Source organism: Mandrillus leucophaeus, unplaced genomic scaffold (genome assembly GCF_000951045.1).
Source record: "Mandrillus leucophaeus isolate KB7577 unplaced genomic scaffold, Mleu.le_1.0 Scaffold20, whole genome shotgun sequence".
Lineage (NCBI taxonomy): Eukaryota > Metazoa > Chordata > Mammalia > Primates > Cercopithecidae > Mandrillus > Mandrillus leucophaeus.
Genome location: NW_012102032.1, coordinates 5,405,443 through 5,425,683, shown reverse-complemented (window position 1 = coordinate 5,425,683; position 20,241 = coordinate 5,405,443). Strand labels below are relative to the sequence as shown.

The 20,241-nt window shown below is 38.1% G+C and overlaps 1 protein-coding gene across 1 annotated transcript in view; it reads left to right on the top strand.

The window, feature by feature from the left end:
* Nucleotides 1-254: 254 nt before the first annotated feature.
* The window catches only part of DGKE (diacylglycerol kinase, epsilon 64kDa), a 28,240-nt gene continuing 8,253 nt past the window's right edge, over nt 255-20,241 (top strand). The window contains exons 1-6 of the mRNA XM_011979236.1: nt 255-730; nt 9,630-9,789; nt 11,306-11,425; nt 13,598-13,741; nt 14,359-14,516; nt 14,847-14,898. Coding sequence (XP_011834626.1) covers nt 267-730; nt 9,630-9,789; nt 11,306-11,425; nt 13,598-13,741; nt 14,359-14,516; nt 14,847-14,898 — 1,098 coding nt within the window. The 5' untranslated portion in view covers nt 255-266. The remainder of the gene's footprint in view (nt 731-9,629; nt 9,790-11,305; nt 11,426-13,597; nt 13,742-14,358; nt 14,517-14,846; nt 14,899-20,241) is intronic.

The window sequence follows — 20,241 nt, the reverse complement described above, 5'->3', positions numbered from 1 at the left end:
CCGCCTTCGGCTCCTGGACGCGCTCCCGACGTGGGGCGGGTTGGGGAGTGGGGACTAGAGCGTGACGGCTGGACGTCGCCTTCTCGGCGCGGCAGGTCCCAGGCGACCGGGATACGAGGCGCAGTGCCGCCCTTGGGAGAGCGGAGCCACCTGGACTGAGGGCGCCTGGGTTGGCCCCAGAAAGGCAGGAGGGGAGCAGGGAAGGGATGGCGAGCCCGTGGTGCACCGCCTGTTTCTTTCCTTGTTAGGTGTCGTCCTTGGAGAAGATGGAAGCGGAGAGGCGGCCGGCGCCGGGCTCGCCCTCCGAGGGCCTGTTTGCGGACGGGCACCTGATCTTGTGGACGCTGTGCTCGGTCTTGCTGCCGGTGTTCATCACCTTCTGGTGTAGCCTCCAGCGGTCGCGCCGGCTGCTGCACCGCAGAGACATCTTCCGCAAGAGCAAGCACGGGTGGCGCGACACGGACCTGTTCAGCCAGCCCACCTACTGCTGCGTGTGCGCGCAGCACATTCTGCAGGGCGCTTTCTGCGACTGCTGCGGGCTCCGGGTGGACGAGGGCTGCCTCAAGAAGGCCGACAGGCGCTTCCAGTGCAAGGAGATTATGCTCAAGAATGACACCAAGGTCCTGGACGCCATGCCCCACCACTGGATCAGGGGCAACGTGCCCCTGTGCAGTTACTGTATGGTTTGCAAGCAGCAGTGTGGCTGTCAACCCAAGCTTTGCGATTACAGGTATGGTCTTCGTGGACACTCACTGTCCCAGAATGCGCCCTGGGAGTCAGGATTTCATAGAGTGGTGTAGAGGCCTGCTTTAATCTCTGCTGATGACCTAAACTCGTTTTGAGGAAGCAAGTTAATAAACATCCGTGAGTTTGTGCAAGCGTGACAGCTTTGCAGTAGTCATTTGCTGAGATGATGCGTCCAGCCTCCACTGCTCAGCCAGCCTGCCCTTTTGGGTAATAAAACTTGGCTCCTAACGTTAATACAGAGGTTTCTAAGTGGTGCTTGCTTCATGGCCACTGTAGATTTTAGCGTTTGTTCCTATCGATTATTTCCTTATTTTAAATAAGGAAAAATGAAATATGGACAAATTAACTTTTCCCTTCAGCCGCAAAACTGGTGGGTCACAGGTTTTGTACTGTGAACATGCAGTGAAAACAAGTGTCATTCCAAGGCAGCACTTTTATATCTTTTGCTAATATAGTTGTTGGTATCATAGCGAAATATACTCAAAAAGAACACTGAAAGGAATATTCCTTTTGACGCTTGGTCTTTCAGGACATGTTGAATCTTAGATAAGTGACCTTGATTAAGCCAAGAATATTTTAATGTATTTTATACACACACTAGACAACACATTTTTGTCCTTAAATATTGTCTGAAAATAGGTGAAGATGTCCTTTGCTGATGTTGGAAATTAGTAAATGAGAATGCTGCTTTGCAAATGATCTCTTCTAACTCAGTTCACAATTGAGAAAATTAAAGCCCGTTAGGTCCACTCTGGTAAAATAGGACTGGCCTCCAGGATTTCCAGCTCCGGACTAGCACCTAGCCTCCTTTGAGCCTTAAGTCTGGCATCATCATTGTAATGAGTTTTATTTCTGACAAGTAGAAAGGCCTATAAACATGCTTAAGAAATGAAATAGGCAGTAAATAGGAAGCTACTTTTTAATTTTTTTAATTTTTTTTTGCGGAAATTATTTGATTAGCATGAACGCTTTTATAATGTCAGTACCTGTTTTTAAGTCTTATTTTAAATAATTTTACAGATTATCAAAGAGGCTTAAGAATAAATTTTCAAAATAATATATTCTAGCCAACTACAAAGTTTTGTAACCATGCATTTTTATTTGGTGTTTTTAAAAATTAAATGCTGTCCTTCTGGCATCAGTGAGAGCCAAGTTAGCAGGGACCTTAAATAAATTTCATAATGAATTAAGTATTGTTCTATTTCCTTCCCTTCTCTGGTATAGCCTCCAGCAGTCTGTGTCTGTGCAGAATTATATTAAAAATGGTTTCCATAAATAACGGTATTTCAAATACTCTTGAACACATAATCATAGTGCTTCTGATCCTCCACCCAAATGATCTTTCTAAAAATGCAAATCTGATCAAGTCCCTGCTCTGCCTAAAACCCTTTAAATTGCTCCCCATCATGTAAGCTGATTGTTCTACAGTGTAAACCCCTAAGTGCTTATTCACAGGGTACATAAGGTCCTAGTACTCTCTGGCCTCTGTCTTTCCAGTTTTATCTAACACCACCTTCATTAAACTTTATGCACCAGCAACACCAAGCTTCTTGTAATTTCCTTAAATGTCAGGCATTTTCTGACATTTCTGCCCCTTTGCTCAAAGCTTTCCTCTCTTAATATTCTTCTGGCTAGCTTCTAGGCACCCTTAAAGACCCATCCCCTATCCTTGTCCTTCAGGAACTCTTACCTGATCTACTCACCTTCCCTCCTCCCCAGATTTTTCCTTTTTGGTGATAACATAATATCCTATATCTCAGTGGTTCTCAAAGTAAGGTCCCTAGACCAGCAGCATCAGCATCTCTTCAAAATCTGTTAGAAATGCAAATTCTAGGGTTGCTAGGTTTAGCAAATAAAAATAAAACATTTCAGTATTTGGAGCATAAAAAGTATTTGTTGTTTCTCTGAAATTCAAATTTAACTAGGCATTGTCTTTTTTTTTTTTTTTTCCTGGTAATCCTAGCTCAACCCCAGAGCTACTAAATCAGAAACTTGGGCTGGACATCAGCAGTCTTGGTTTTAACAGGCCCTACAGGTCCTAAAGATGGAGAACCACTGCTATATTTACATATCTTTAAAAACATGCACCTCTGTGTCTTAATTTTGTGTCCTCCCGTTGAGTACACTGAGTCTTTGTGATAATAAATTTTCTTTTCCTCATTAGTGCATTTTTACAGAGTACCCCTTACCCCATAATAGAAATTGTCTCTGTGTAATTTAGGAGATTTTATTATTCCCAGGAGAAGAGACCACAGTATCCTAAAGTTGTACATATTCTACAATGTTCTGAACTGATTTATGTTGGCCAGTAATTTTATATAGCATTACAGTCTCCTGTGACCTTCTGTAGGAATGAGATACTTTGGAACGAGAAACAAAATAAATAGCTACTTAGAACCTTTAAACACAGACCAGACAGTCCTTTGCTGAATTTTAAGCCCTGAGGAGAGGGCTCCTTCCCTGTCTGCATCTCATTCTTAGGGAAGTGAGTGAACTCTGCAGACAAGTTAGCATTTCAAAGGACACTAATGAGAGATGATGACTGAGTTTAAAGCCTGCAGAATAAGTGAGAAAGGCCCTTTAATTTATACTCATTCAGTCATTATACTTACTGAGCATCTATTTTTGTACTAGACACTGTGCTAGAGTCTACTTTGTAGATTTTTTCTTTTTGTGTGTTCCTGTTTCTACCTCCAACCACTACAATGTATTTCTGCACCTGGTATCTTATTTCGCTATTCTTCTTTTTCTTTTTCTTGTCTCTCCTCTGACTAAAATAGGGAATTAGGTTATATTTCTACATATTCAATATATTTATTAAATGAACCTTTGTTTCTTGTAGTGTTCTATCTCATTAAGAGAAAAATAAATTGCTTTTTAATTTATAGGACTTTTTATTCATTACATCCACCCCACGCCCCACACACAATTACTGTGATTAGTAAAACAAAGCTGCCGACTCTCAGAAGGCAATTACATTGGCCTCAATGTAATTAGTCTCAGCTTTGATCATAAATTTTGTTTCTATATTCTATTGGCGTATGTTTATTCATTTCATTATTTATCTGAAACAGTGAAAGATACCAAATCATCTTCTAGAGCAGAGGTGGGCAAACTTACTGTAAAGAGCCAAAATAATTTTCAGCTTTCCAAACCATTTTGTCTGTCATAATTACTTAACTCTGCCATAGTTGCAGTGCAAAACCAGCCATGGACAATACATGAATGAATGAGCTTACCTGTGTTCCAGTAAAACTTCATTCACAAAATCAGATGGCAGACATATTTGCAGTTTCACAAAATCAGATGGCAGACATATTTGCAGTTTGCAGAACCCTGTTCTAGTGAATCTCATAAATGACCATCTCAACTTTATGTATAATTCAGCTGCCTCCTTCAGCACACTAAAGAAGAGAGGTATTGTGAACAGGTAATTTTTTTAGAGAAAATAAGCCTTGTGAAACCTTTTTTTTCCCCCAATAAAGCAGTCATACTCTTGCACAAGAACGTCATATAAATTCATGAGCCATTCTGTATTTTCATATGAAGGAACTTTCTAGAGTAATGTTCTGTATCTTGATAAGGGTTTTAGTTACATATGTTCATTTATCAAGACTCAGGAGGTATATACGTACATTTCATTGTAAATTTTAAATCAAAAGGAAAAAACAAATCATGAATTGTAAGTAGTGATAAGCCTATTTGCTGATGTATTTGGGAAGTATTCTGATGTCTTCAGGTTACTTGGAAATGTACTAAAAATAAGATGGATTAATGGATGGATAGAAATGTGACAAAGCAATTACAGAAAGATGTTAATGGTAGAATGTAGGTGGTAGGCATACCTGTAAAAAATATTTTTAAGTAAAATATTTTAAAAAGTAAACTATTCTTCTAGAATATATTTGCTGAAATATTGAAGGGTGAGATCTCATACTGTCTGCAGTTTACTTTCAAATGATTCAGCAAAATATGAGCTTATATGGAAAAAGAATATTGTGGAAGAAAATGTTCATTAAGAATCAGCGTGAAGGATGGGCTTAGGGTATTCATTTTGCTATCCTTTTGACTTCTCTGAAACTTTGAAATTTTTCAAAAGAAAAAGAAAAAAGATCATAAGCTGTTACCCAGTGACATGATGCTAAAGCTGAATTATCAACACATGTTAGTAATGTCTTATCTTCCCAGTGAGTTTGAAATCTAGGTTGTTAAATACTAACTACAACATATGTAAAGATAATAGGCTTCAGGTTTGAATATGGTATTTCTAAAGAAGAATGTAATACTGAGTAGTAAGTGTTTTATTTTATTTTGTTTTTTGAGACAGGGTCTTGTTGTATATTGCCCAGGCTGGAAGACAGTGGCATAATTATGGCTCACTGCAGCCTCAGCCTCCCAGGTTCAAGCAACCCTCCCACCTCAGCCTTCCAAGTACCTGGGACTACAGACATGCAACACCATGCCTGACAATTTTTTTTTCTTTTTTGTAAAGATGGGAGTATCACCCTGTTGCCCAGGCTGGTCTCAAATTCCTGGGCTCAAGCAATCCTCCCATCTTGGCCTCCCAAAGTGCTGGGATTACAGGCATAAGCCACCATGCCTGGCCCTATTAAGCATTTTAGCTATACCTTTATGGAGCAAAGGCTTATGATAGCTATTATATTGGTTAAAATAATCTTTTCTGGGCTGGGCAAAGTGGCTCATGCCCGTAATCCCAGCACTTTGGGAGGCCAAGGCGGGCGGAGTTCAAGACCAGCCTGACCAATATGGAGAAACCCCATCTCTACTAAAAATACAAAATTAGCCAAGCGTGGTGGCACATGCCTGTAATCCCAGCTACTCGGGAGGCTGAGGCAGGAGAATCTCTTGAACCCAGGAGGCGGAGGTTGCCGTGAGCCGAGATCACAGCATTGCACTCCAGCCTGGGCAACAAGAATGAAACTCCGTTTCAAAAAATAATAATTATTATTATTTCTGAAATTTATGAGAGTTTAGTAAATGATAAATGTTCTGTCACAAATTATTGGGGATAGAAAAGATGGTTTTATGAATCGTGTTAGGACAAGTGCTCTTTGGGGGAGGGGAGAAGGTTAACCCTTCATAATATACCAGATTAATTACGGGTAGATTAATGCAGTGGTTTGTTTTTTGTTTTTGTTTTTGTTTTTTTGAGACAGTCTCACTCTATTGCTCAGGTTGGAGTGCAGTGACACGATCTCGGCTCACGGCTACCTCTACCTCCCTGGCTCAAGTGATTCACCTACCTCAGCCTCCCAAGTAGCTGGGATTACAGGTGTGCACCACCATGCCTGGCTAATTTTTCAAATATTTGCAGTAGAGACAGGGTTTCACCATGTTACTCAGGCTGCTCTAAAACTTCTGACCTTAAGTGATCCACCCGCCTCGGCCTCCCAAATCCTGGGATTACAGGCATGAGCCACTGTGTCCAGCCAATACAGGGGTTATTAACATGGTGGTTCATAAAGTTCTGGAAAAGCCTGACACTTTCATGAGATTCTGAATGGAATCTATAACCCCAGAAGGTTAAGAAGCACTGAATTAAAGGTGTAACTATGAAAACTGAAGTGTGGGGGTAAAAAATAACTATCGGTGAATATCTAGGAAATGGTAAAGGACTTTAAAGCATTACAGCATTTAACCAGGTGCCTGTAGCCTAGCTACTCAGGAGACTGAGGCAGGATCACTTGAGCCCAGGAGTTCAGGCCAGTGTGAGCAACATAGTGAGACAGTGTCTCTTGAAAAAAAATTTTTCACGGGACTCAGTGGCTTACACCTGTAATCCCAGCACTCTGGGAGGCCGAGGCAGACTGATGAGGTCAGGAGTTTTTGAGACCAGCCTGACCGATATGGTAAAACCCCATCTCTACTAAAAATACAAAAATTAGCCGGGCATGGTGGCACGCACATGTAGTCCCAGCTGCTCGGGAGGCTGAGGCAGGAGAATCACTTGAACCCGGTAGGTGGAAGTTGCAGTGAGCCGAGATCGCACCACTGCACTCCAGGCCTGGGCGACAGAGCGAGACTCCATCTCAAAAAAAAACAAAATTGTTTTTAAGTGAAACACCATTTAAGCCAACTACAAACGGAAATATATATGTGTATATATATATATTTTAAAAACTTAAGTAGCTTAAAAAGAAAATTTTAAAGAAAACTGAAGCATGTTTGCAATAAATATGCCAGAAAAGAGGTTGATATTCTAGATAAATAAAAGTACATGCAATTATTAAAACCTAGTGAAAAGTGAATATAGAACATGAATGAATTCACAAAAGGGGACTGAAAAACTCAGTTTTACCTAGTAATCAAAGACTTCCAGATTAAAACAATAGGATACCTTTTTCTATCAAATTATCAAAGAAAAATTAAGTACTAATGAGCAGTGTTAGTAAGTGTTACATGTGATGGGCACTTTCATGCAGTCGTAACAAGCATATTGGACGAACATCCAGAACCTTAGGAAAATGCATGCCCTTTGATTCAGTAACTTCCAAGATTGCAAGGAAATAATCTCATTCATTTACCCATGTTATTTATATTTTCAAAAATAAACTAAATATCTTTTTCTAAAAAACAGAAAGGGGGTCAGGGTTTTTTTGTTTTGTTTTGTTTTGTTTTGTTTTGTTTTGTTTTGTTTTTTGAGATGGAATCTCACTCTGATGCCCAGGCTGGAGTGCAGTAGCACAGTCTCAGCTCACTGCAACCTCCCTTTCCCAGGTTCAAGTGATCCTCCTACCTCAGCCTCCCTAGTAGCTGGGACTACAGGCACACGTTACCACACCAAGCTAATTTTTGTTTATTTTTCTTGTTTTTTGAGACGGGGTCAAATAAATTATATTATATTCACATGATGTAATAATATACATTTTTTACAAACCATATTTTAAAAAAATGCTATACAAAAAAGTTTTATGATACAGTGTAGAAATGCATTATCCAGATATATATACATCATACTTCTAACCTGAAAAACAGACGTATACACTATAAAACTGAGAATACATAAGTCAGAAAGTTAAGAGTGACACTCTCTCTGGATGATTTTTATTTTATGCCTTTTTGTATTTCTAAGTTTTTATAAGCTAATATTATTTTAAATAATTTTTAAAATTTATATAAGTAGTTCATGTATATATTCTGGTTTTTAGGATCTCAAGCAATACATACAAACAAAAATGTAGGCGAAAAAGTTAATATTTTTCCCATGCCTCAATCCTACTTTTCTTCCCAGAGGAAACCATTATGAAATAATTCAGTGGTTATCCTTTCTGATTGCTTTTGATGGTGATATACTATTTTTAAGTTATGGTAGACCAATAAATAGAGATATTATGCTTCAGCCACATAACCAGTCTAGTATAGTTTCTCAAGTTGAGTTTAAAATTAACAAATGTGATAATGCAAATTATTTTCATTTTCTCTGTAACAGATTATACAGAGAACTCTTTCTTTTAGCAGTAAATAGGACTCCAGAAAACAGCGCTAAGTACTTGACAAATCTGAATATCCAAAAGGAAAAAACAGCTTAAAATAGAAGGTCAACAGTGGACCTCTGGGTGAAAGAATGTTTATCCTCTTTTTTTTTTTTTTGTATTCATTTAATTATAACCATTATTTTCTGGTGGCCTTCTTTATCTCTTCAGTCAGATCTGCCTTACCTGTGAGTGGATTAAATACTTAGCAAATTAATAATAGAAACCCAGGACCTTTACCAGCTCTGTTCTCTGCTTGTTTTACCAATTGGGTCCAAACATAGTTGCAAATCTGAATGCACATGTTCTTATGTCTATTTCAAAAGCAAGCATATGAATTATTTTCGTATTGACTGACAAAAAGAAACGCACTGTTGTACTTATATTTACAGGTTAAGAGATTTTCAAGTTGGTCCCTGAGGAACTCTTCAAGGGTCCATGTCAGTGGGGCATTTAAACAGCAAGGGCTTCAGGCCTCATGAACCTGCATTTCAGCCAAAGCACAAATATATATAAAACTATCATTTTAGATCAGCTTTTGTTTATGTGGATCACATCCATTGATATTTATCATGTCATAAATTAAAACTGATAAATTTTTAAAATATTTTTAAAATAATAGTAACAAATTATTTTTATGAAAATTTAGTGAGGAGAGTTACATTGTTTTAAATTTTTGTACGTTTCTTTCACTTATAATTCAGCTAGATTATCATATTTGCTTCTGTTGTCATAGCACATGTCATAAAGCTTCTGGAAAACTCCACTGTACAGTTTTGAGAGGATGAAGGTGAAATAACTCTTTAGTGTTATTACTAAAACTTTAACCTCACAGATGCCCTGAATGGATCTTGGGGCCCCCAAGCCGCATTTTAAGAAATGCTGTTAAGCCAGGCACAGTGGCTCACGCCAGCAATCCCAGCACTTTGGGAGGTCGAGGTGGGTGAATCATTTGAGGTCTGGAATTCGAGACCAGCCTGGTCAACATAGTGAAACCCCATCTCTACTAAGAATACAAAAATTACCCGGGCGGTAGTGGCACACATCTTAATCCCAGCTACTTGGGAGACTGAGACAGAAGAATCACTTGAGCCTGGGAGACGGAGGTTGCAGTGAGCTGAGATCACACCACTGCACTCCAGGCTGGGCAACAGAGTGAGACCCTTTCTCAAAAAAAAAAAAAAATGCTATTAGGTTAAACTGCCAAATATGTTCAAACCTTATTGCTCCATTTCACTGTGCAGATAGATCTCTTTTATTTGCCAAATGTTATGGTAAGTAAGAGTGATAAAATTACTGTTTTATTTTTTAACAAAAATGATGGTTTTGTGGGTTATCATTGAGATTATGGTTTAAAATTAGTTAACGCTTGTTTCTTCCTTCCCTCAGGTGCATTTGGTGCCAGAAAACAGTACATGATGAGTGCATGAAAAATAGTTTAAAGAATGAAAAGTGTGATTTTGGAGAATTCAAAAACCTAATCATTCCACCAAGTTATTTAACCTCCATTAATCAGATGCGTAAAGACAAAAAAACAGATTATGAAGTGGTAATTAGAGTTTATTTCTCTTATATGATTGATTTTTTAAAAGCTGCTTAAGTCATTGTTTGAGATGGTTAAGACAGTATGTAAGAAGAATTGGTACCAGGAATAAAATAAATTTAAATAACAGATCAAGACTAAGGAGGGAAATAAAATGCCATTATGGTAAGCCATAAAACCCTACCTAGTTCCTAGAGATGGGTCAAAAATTTTGGCTCTTGAGTTCTTTCATGTCTAAAAGGAAGTTGGAAATGTTATATTGATGGTTTCTAAATCACTGCCTGCATCTGAATGACTTAGGGAGCTTTTTAAAAATACAGATTTCTGAGTAGTACTTTCATTACCATATTTGATTTAGTGGTATAGGGTAAGTCCAGGAATTCATCTTTTTTTTTTTAAGGTCCTCAGAAGATTCTGATGAACAGTCAGTTTTGGGATTCATGATTATTGTCAGTGAAAAGAAAATAGATTTTCCTCACACCTTGTTCTAAAAATATTTTTCTATTTTGAACTTTATACAGGGTCCCTAGAGATAAGTTTACATTGCACATTAAATGCTCCCACAAGTAATGGTGAACATTAAACCTGCTGACAACAGTTTATAGTATGTAGATATGTGTATGAAATTGATGTAGCTTACTGAATCAGTCTTTATGCAGCTCTTAAGGAAACATTATAAAAATTTATAGATTTATTTTCTAATTGGATATACCAAAATAATTAAACTATTTTATTTTAAAATCGTACCTTTTTCAAATTAAGATTTTATGTCTTACATGTCACCTTTATCAATATTTCTGCAAGGAAAGGGACATTTTAAATTTTTCAAACAATATTGTTTTGACACTTTTTTTAAATGTACAATCTCTTATTTATCTGAGTTCAACCTGAGATCACAAGAGAGGAGAATCTCTTAAGTCAAACCACAGAATAACTTCATTAATGGTTACATCTACAAGGAGAGGGGAAGAAGAAATGGTTACATTGTGAAAAGTATTAATTTCATTTGACTTTGAGCTATTGGAAGTCCAGATTTTTTAATCTGAGTGCCCCATTTTAAAAAAAGAAATAAAACCTTGCAAAATACGCTAGAATACATCCAGTAAAGGAAAATCAAGGTAAAAGATCAGAGAGAAAAATCAGTGTCTATTCTGTGAATGGTTGAAAGTTATAGAAGGACAGATTTTCAGCTAGTTAAAGTCCAAACTTTCTAATAATTTGATGTAGCAGAGTAATGGGCTGCATTATTAGTGAGTTCCTTATGTGAGTGTCTGAGCATATGCTGGATGACTTATCTAGAATAATGTAGAAGAGAATTAAACATTGAAAGGGAGCTTAAATTAGTTAATTTCTGAGGTTCCCTTCCATTCTTAGAATTCTTTGATTTTTATATTGAATTGAGAGAACTGGTATAGTTGTTTTTATTTCAGCAGATTATAGCACCATTGTTCTCAAGGCATGGAAAATGTGTTTTTCATCTTTGAGATTCTAAACCCTTTTCACTCATGGCAATTTCTTTTAGCTAGCCTCTAAGCTTGGAAAGCAATGGACGCCATTAATAATCCTGGCCAACTCTCGTAGTGGAACTAATATGGGAGAAGGACTGTTGGGAGAATTTAGGATCTTGTTGAATCCAGTCCAGGTAACTAAAGAAAAAAACTTCCTTTCTTTATTAATGTTTTAATTTTCCCTAAAATGGAATGGTTATTATTGCTTTAAGTCACCAACCACCTGATCATAGAAAAGAATAATAATTATGAAAACATCAGCCATTTAAATATGTGGAGAAACAGGAACTCTTGTGGTGGGAATATAAAATGGTACAACCTCTTTAGAAGACATCTTGGCTGTTTCTTAAAAAGTTAAACATAAATTTATTATATCTTCTAGCAATTCCTCTACTAGGAATCTACCCAAGTTAAGTGAAAACATATTTCTCACAAAGATTTGCATGAAAATGTTCACAGCAGCATTATTCATGATAGCCAAAAACCATTAACAGCCCAGCTGTTCATGAGCTGATGAGCTGATAAACAAAATGTAGTGAGGCCATACAATGGAATACCATGAAATGACAAAAAGGAACAAACTACTGATACGTACATATTACAATAAATGAACCTCAAAAACATAGAGAAGGCAGATACAAGGGACCTTATATTGTATGACTCCATTTATCTGACTTGTCTAGAAAAGGCAAGTCTGTAGAGGTAGAGAATAGATTATTGGTTGCCTGAGGCTAGGGCTGGAAATGGAGAGTGACTGCGATTGGACATTGAGGGATCTTATTAAAGCAACAAAAATGTTCTAAACTGCATGATGGTGGTGGCTGTGCAATTCAGTGAACTTAGTAAAAATTATTGGCTTGTTCACTTCAAATGGGTGAATCTTATATGTAAATTATACCTCAGTTTTAAAAATAAAGGGATCATTAAAATTGAATGTACAACTAGCGACTTTTACTTTGAAAAATTAACCAAAAAACAAAAAAAATTTAAAAAAGGAAAATTAACCTATTGTGTAACAATTAGAAATGCAATGATTTTGTCCTTCCAATTTGTATTTTTTACACTTTCAATATTATACAGCTTAAGAAAATTTAAAAAAATACAGAGAAAATCATTTGCAATTTCTCCATACGAATACATCAGTTTTCTTTGTTCTTGTTTTTTCCATTAATTATCTATGCATTTACTTTACATGTTAACAGTACTGTAACAATAATCTAGATACAAATTTGCATTAAGAGTACTGTAACAATAGATACAAATTTGCATTCTGAATTTTTTAATTTTAATGGTATAAATATTTTTCCTTGTTTCAGCGTTGTCCTCATAATTACATATTTAATGACTAAAATAATTGAATGGAAATAGCATTATTTATCCACTCTCCTACTGTTGAAGGGTAACAGTGTCTCTATGATTGTGTTATAAATAATGCCACAGTGAATATTTTTATACATATTTTTAGGCATTTTTGTCTTTCGAAATATTTTTCTAGGGTCATTGACAGAGTTATGGATTATCAAAGTTACTTGCATTTTTATGTCATTTTCTATGTATAGCAAAATTGCTTTCTAGAAATTTGTACTAACTTGCACTGGTGATTTTTTTTTTAAGCCAGTATAAGATATGCAATACTAGTTAAAGGTGAACTTAGCACATTGTGGTTTATGTGAACAGGATGGAGGCAATGTGGTGTAATAGATAAACTATAACTTTGATTTTTTTTTTTTTTTTTTTTGAGACAGAGTCTTGCTCTGTCGCCCAAGCTGTAGTGCAGGGGCATGATCTTGGCTCACTACAACCTCTGCCTCCCAGGTTCAAGTGATTTTCCTACCTCAGCCTCCCAAGTAGCTAGGATCACAAGCACACAGCACCACACTGGCTAATTTTTGTATTTTAATAGAGACAGGATTTCGCCATGTTGGCCAGGCTGGTCTCGAACTCCTGACGTCAAGTGATCCAGCTGCCTTGCCCTTCCAAAGGGCTGGGATTATGGGCGTGAGTTACCACGCCTACCCTTGTATTTCAGCACTTAATTACCTGGAGAGTCACAGGCAAGGAATTTAACCTTCCTGCACCTCAGTTTGCAGCCCAATAGAATGAGGCTAACTCTTGCTTTGTAGAGTCAGTGTAGGGGTGAGCTACAATGAATATAAAGAGTCTGGCACAGTGTCTGACATATTGTTCAGTACATAGTAGCCAATAATGTTATTTAACTATATCTCTACTCATCTAGAGAGAAATCATCCTTACAGATGAAGGAAAATGTTGGATAAAAATAATTTTTCTTTTTCTTTTGTTTCTAGGTTTTTGATGTAACTAAAACTCCTCCTATCAAAGCCCTACAACTCTGTACTCTTCTTCCATATTATTCAGCTCGAGTACTTGTTTGTGGAGGGGATGGGACTGTAGGGTGGGTCCTGGATGCAGTTGATGACATGAAAATTAAGGTATTAGTCTTTAAGAACTACTACAGAAGGACTTCTAAGATAAATATACTATGCATATATATATATGGGTTTTTTGTTTGTTTGTTTGTTTTTTTGAGATACAGTCTCGCACTGTCACCCAGGCTGGAGTGCAGTGGCGCAAACACAGCTAACTGCAACCTCCGTCTCTCAGGTTCAAGCCATCCTCCCACCTCAGCCTACAAAGTTGCTGGGACTATAAGTGTGCGCTACCATGCCTGGCTACTTTTTGTGTTTTTTTGTAGAGACAGGGTTTCACCATGTTGCCTGGGCTGCTGTCAAACTCCTGGGCTCAAGCAATCCTCCCACCTTGGCCTCCCAAAGTGCTGAGATTACAGGGGTGAGCCACCATGCCCAACCTAATATGGAATATTTTTACTTTATATTTTTTATTATGCAGATAAATATTAGACATTGCCAGCTCCAAATAGTTAAAAATGAGATGTTTTGATTAAGCAATTAGCACAAGCTTTAGCAAAACAACATACAGTTGTTATATTTGTATTCTTACTGTTTTGGTCTTAATAAATTTTGTGAAGTATTATTACCCAGCAAATAGTCTGCAGAGAAGAATCTAAAACATATCTTCCATATTCTAGGGACAAGAAAAGTACATTCCACAAGTTGCAGTCTTGCCTCTGGGAACAGGCAACGATCTATCCAATACATTGGGTTGGGGTACAGGTTATGCTGGAGAAATTCCAGTTGCACAGGTTTTGCGAAATGTAATGGAAGCAGATGGAATTAAACTAGATCGGTAAGTTACATTTCCCCAAAAAGTAGATTTCTTGAGATTTAGCCAGCATTGTTTGGTTTACAAATGAAGACTTGTGTAGGTGAAATGTGCCATGTAATTTAAATGTGAAAGACAATACTCGTTGTACTTATACATAGATACTGGTGTTTTGGTTTATTATGTAAGAGCCAAAGTAATAAGTTACACTGAGTAGTTATCCCTAAATTTGCATGCTTATATACATGTGGTTACTTTTTTAGATGGTATTTTAATAGAAAACCTTCATTTATCCAAACATCCAGAGTACAGGGTTTATTGTAAAAAGTGTTTTTTTTAACTTCTGTTTTTTAGATGGAAAGTTCAAGTAACAAATAAAGGATACTACAACTTAAGAAAACCCAAGGTATGTTGTTAGTGCCTCAGTTGCAAGTAGTTTCAGCTTCATTGCACAAGATACGGCACTCTGTGGTGGGATACAGAGACCTGGTGCTTATCTCAAGGGAGCTGGCTATGGAGCAGAACAGAAACTTATATGCTTACCTCACAAGCTGGACTGTAAATGTGTTACGGGAGTGCACCTGTTCTGCCTAGCTGATGTGGCTGAGAAGATTCAGAGGAAGTGATACGGGAATTGGTCCTTAAAAAAGCGAAGGACTTTCCAGGCAGAGAGTGCAAAGCATGGTTAGCAAGTAGCAAATAATACAGAGAGAGCAGATCTGTATTTTTATTTATTTTTTATTTTTTTATTTTTTTTTATTTTTTTGAGACGGAGTCTCGCTCTGTCACCCAGGCTGGAGTGCAGTGGCCGGATCTCAGTCACTGCAAGCTCCGCCTCCCGGGTTCACGCCATTCTCCTGCCTCAGCCTCCGGAGTAGCTGGGACTACAGGCGCCTGCCACCTCGCCCAGCTAGTTGTTTTGTATTTTTTAGTAGAGACGGGGTTTCACCGGGTTAGCCAGGATGGTCTCGATCTCCTGACCTCGTGATCCGCCCGTCTCGGCCTCCCAAAGTGCTGGGATTACAGGCGTGAGCCACCGCGCCCGGCCGCAGATCTGTATTTTTAAAAGATACTTTGGAGATAATGTGAAAATAGCTTAGAAGCCTGTACTAGGCAGAATCAGGATGAGGACAATGCAAAGACATTTTAGAGGTAGAATTAATCAGTACTTAACAACTGATTAGTATAAAGGGAAGAGAGAAAATACATATTACTACTAGATTTCTAGTTTTTATAACTGGATATATGGAAATGACTATAAGAAAAATACCAAAAATACCAAGTTTCAGGTTTGGGTAGGAAGAAAATGAGATAGAATTGAGCATATCAATCTAAAAGTCTTTGAAGTGTTGAACAAGAAGTTGGAAGTTTAGGCTTATTGCTCAGGAATAAAGACAGAGCTAGAGATGCAGATTGAGGAATCTAGACTGAGTTAGAAAGTAAAATAAACTGGGGTGGGAGCGGGGGAGTAGCCCAAGTTGTGGGATTCATGCCCGTAGTTATCAGCCTTTGAACTGAAACTTTATTTCTGATAATTGTTTAAATGCTGAGAATATGGGGAGTGAGAAGGGAAAAGAGGGTCAAGAACTACATCTTTTTTTTTTCTTTCTTTTATTTTGGAGACAAGGTCTCGGTCTGTCACTCAAGCTGGAGTGTGGTATTGTGATGACAGCTCACTGCAGCCTCGACCTCTGGGACCAAGCGATCCTCCCACCTCAGCCTCCCAAGTAGCTGGGACCACCAGCATGTGCCACCATGCCCAGATAGTTTTTATTTTTGTTTCTGTTTTGTAGAGAGAGGGTCTCCCTATATTGTCCAGGCTGATCTCGAACTCCTAGGCTCAAGCAGTCCTCCCTCCTCAGCCTTCTGAAGTATTGGGATCAGACATGAGCCACTGTGTCCAGCCACAAACTACATCTTGAAAATAGGTACATTTAGGTGACACCGATTAAGAGAGGCCACTAAGGGAAACTAAAGAGTGTAGTAGGTAAATAAGGAGAAAACAGAGAAAGAGGATCACAGTAGGTGGGTGATAAACAGCCAAATTAAAGCAGACTTTAAAGAAGAGCATTTGGGGAACTCATGCATGTTTCTTTGCTTCTCTCTCTCCTTGCCACTAAAATCCCTCTAAAATGGGGATACAGATCTTGTATAGATCTTTGAGAAGGCACAAAACCTTAAGGAGAAAGAGATCACAGCAGTCTTCAGAAGCCAAAACTAGGAAGGTTCACGTAATTGAAAAAAGCTCAAAAGTGCCTACACTGCAGAAAACCAAGAAAGAAACCAGTTTATTGAGCAGAACCAAGCAAAGGCTTAGGAATTCAGGTCACTACATCACTCAGAGAGCAGTAGTATAGAGTGGGTCTGAAAATAGAAGGAGTGAGCCAAAGAAGCTGTTTGTCCCCTTTCCCCAGCTTCACATGGTCATTTACTACCCTCCTCAACTCAGGTAGTAGATTGGAGGTTTACTCTGGAAAGTTTAGAGAGTCTCTAGCCAGCTAATGCCATACTGAAAACAGATTTAGTGCAAAGTGAGATCACTGGCCCTTTTCATCCACTCAACTTCAAGAATAGTGGCAGAGAGTATTTCTCTCTGGGAAGCTAACTTGCCCAAGGAAAAAATTAACAGGTACCAATATTTGGGTGTCCCCTAGCAAAAGGACCAGATTTTTGCACTGTAGTCCTATAATGAAGCTTATACCGTAGCAAGACCTGCTTTTGGATGCAAAGTTCACAGTTTGCCTTTTTTGCCTTACTCTTAAAACATGAGCATATACAGCCAAGGATTGGAGGCACAAGCAGGCATTTAAGGAAAGCCTCTATCATGAGAGAGTCCCAAATAAGAAGAAAGAATTATAGGAAACACAGTCCAGGAAGCTGAAGGAAGTCAGGGAGTGGGACTAATGTTCTCAGAAAAAAATGAAAATATTTATAGAACAGGGTTCTATAAAAGGAACATTCAGAAACACACACCTCAAAAAAGGCTCTGACAAACTAAAATTCAGTATCAGACTGGAAAGTACAATTGAAGACACCACTCAGAAAATACAACAAAAAGCAAAGGAACTGGACATGGGGGCACACGCCTATAGTCCCAGCAACTCAGGAGGCTGAAGCCAGAAGATTGCTTGAGTCCAAGAGTTCAAGGCTGCAGTGAGCTATCATCACGCCACTGCACTCCAGCCTGGGTGACAGAGTGCAGATGAGACCCCCATCTCTAAAAAAAGAGAAAAAGAATAATATTTAAAATTTAAAAATCAGGTGCGGTGGCTCATACCTGTAATCCCAGCACTCTGGGAGACTGAGGTGGGCAGATCATGAGGTCAGGAGTTTGAGACCAGTCTGGCCAACATGGGGAAACCCCGTCTTTACTAAAAATACAAAAATTAGCCAGGTGTGGTCGTGGGTGCCTGTAATCCCAGCTACTTGGGAGGCTGAGGCAGGAGAATTGCTTGAACCCGGGAGGCAGAGGGTGCAGCGAGCCAAGATCGCGCCACTCTACTCCAGCCTGGGCAACAGAGCAAGACTCCATCTCAAAAAAAAAAAAAAATCAAGAAATAATCTGATTATGTTACTTAGAAATATAGAGATAAATACCAGAAGAAAAAACTATGGAAAGAGCTGTGGGAACAGGAATTACAAATGAGGAGTAGACAGAAAATTGCAGTGTTTCCTTTGAAGCCTTGTAGAACTATATAGCTTATTAAAGTGGATTGCTTTGATTTATTTAAAAAAAAATTAAACATAAAAAAAAGAGAAAGTATTGGAGATCCTTTAAAATGGTTCCTGTGCTCAGAAGTATTTGTCAGTTATCATAGTGCCTGAAATACCAACATTAGAGATGTGTTTCTCTTTTTGATAGAAACCAATCTAATAGGTATGAGGTGATAGCTTATTGTGGTTTCCATTTGCATTCTCTGATGATTAGAAATGTTCAGCATTTTTCCATATGCAGGTTGAATATCCCTTATCCAAAAAAAGGTTGTGACCAGAAGTATTTCAGATTTCTGATTTTTTTGGATTTTGGAATATGTGCAGAATATATACCCGTTGAGCATTTCTAATCTGAAAAGCTGAAATCCAAAATGCTCCCATGAGCATTTCCTCTGAGTGTCATGTCAGTGTTCAAAAAGTTTCAGATTTGGGGACATTTCAGATTTCAGATGTTCGTATTAGGGATGCTGAACCTGTATCTGTTGGCCATTTTTATGTCTTTTGAGAAATGTCTCTTCAAGTCCTTTTGCCCATTTTTTAATAAGATTATTGGTTGTTACTGAGTAGCTTGAGTTCCTTCTACATTTTGGAGATTAGTTCCTAATTGAGTGTATGATTTACAGATATTTTCTCCCAAGCTGTGGGTTGCCTCTTCACTCTTGTTTTCCTTTGCTGTAGAATCTTTTTAGTGTGATGCAATCCCTTTTGTCTATGTTTACTTTTATTGCCTGTGCTTTTGAGGTCATATCAAACCAAATAACTGCCCAGGCCAATGTCATGAAGCTTTTTTCTTACATTTTCTTTTAGTACTTTTATAGTTTCAGGTTGTACATTTAAGTCTTTAATCCATTTTGAGTTGATTCTTTATAATGGGTAAGATAAGGGTTGATTTTCATTGTTCTGCATGTGGATATCCAGCTTTCCCAGTACCATTTATTGATGAGACTCTCCTTTCCCTATTGTATGTTCTCGGCACCTTTGTCAGAAATCAATTGGCCATTGATATGTGTATTTATTTTGGGCTTTCCTATCCTATCTCATTGGTCAGTAATAACAAGTGTTGGCAAGGATGTGGAGAAGACAGAATCCTTATACACTGTTGGTATTGCAAATTAATACAACCATTTTGGGAAACAATATGGAGGTTTCTCAAAAAACTGAAACTAGAATTACCATTTGTTCCAGCAATTCCATTTATAGATACATACCCAAAGGAATTGAAATCAGTATATCAAACAGATGTCCATGCTGCCATGTTCATTGCAGCGTTATGTACAATAGCCAAGATGCAGAAATAACCTAAGTGCCCATCAGTGAATGAATGGTTTTTTTAAATATGCCATATATACACAATGGAAAACTATTCAGACTTTAAAAAAAAAGAAAAGGAAAATCTGTCATTCTCGGCAACATAGCTGAACCTAGGGGACATTATGTTAAATAAATAAACCAGGCCCAGAAAGACAAATATTGTATGATGTCACTTATATGTGGAATCTAAAAAATCAAAACGCAAAGTTGAGAGTAGAGTGATGGCTACCAGAGGCTGTAGAGGGTAGGAGAGTGATGGTTACCAGAGGCTGTAGAGGGTAGGAGAGTAGATGGAGATTGGTTAACAGGTAAAAAGTTTTAGTTAGATAAGAAGAATAAGTTCTGCTGTTGCACAGCTTGGTGACTATAGATAATGTATATTTTCAAATTGCTAAAAGAGAGGTTTTTTGTTTTTTGGGGGCTTTTTGAGACGGTCTCACTCCATTGACCAAGTTGGAGTGCAGTGGCGTGATCACAGCTCACTGCAGTCTAGACTTCTTGGGCTCAAGTGATCTTCCCATCTTAGCCTCATTAGTAACTGGGACTACAGGCACATGCCACCACATCCGGCCAATTTTATTTTTATTATTTTCAATAGAGACAAGATTTGTCTGTGTTGCCCAGACTGGTCTCAAACTCCTGAGCTCAAGCAGTCCACCCACCCCAGCCTCCCGAGTGCTGGGATTATAAGTGTGAGCCTAAAAGAGAGGATTTTAAATGTTCT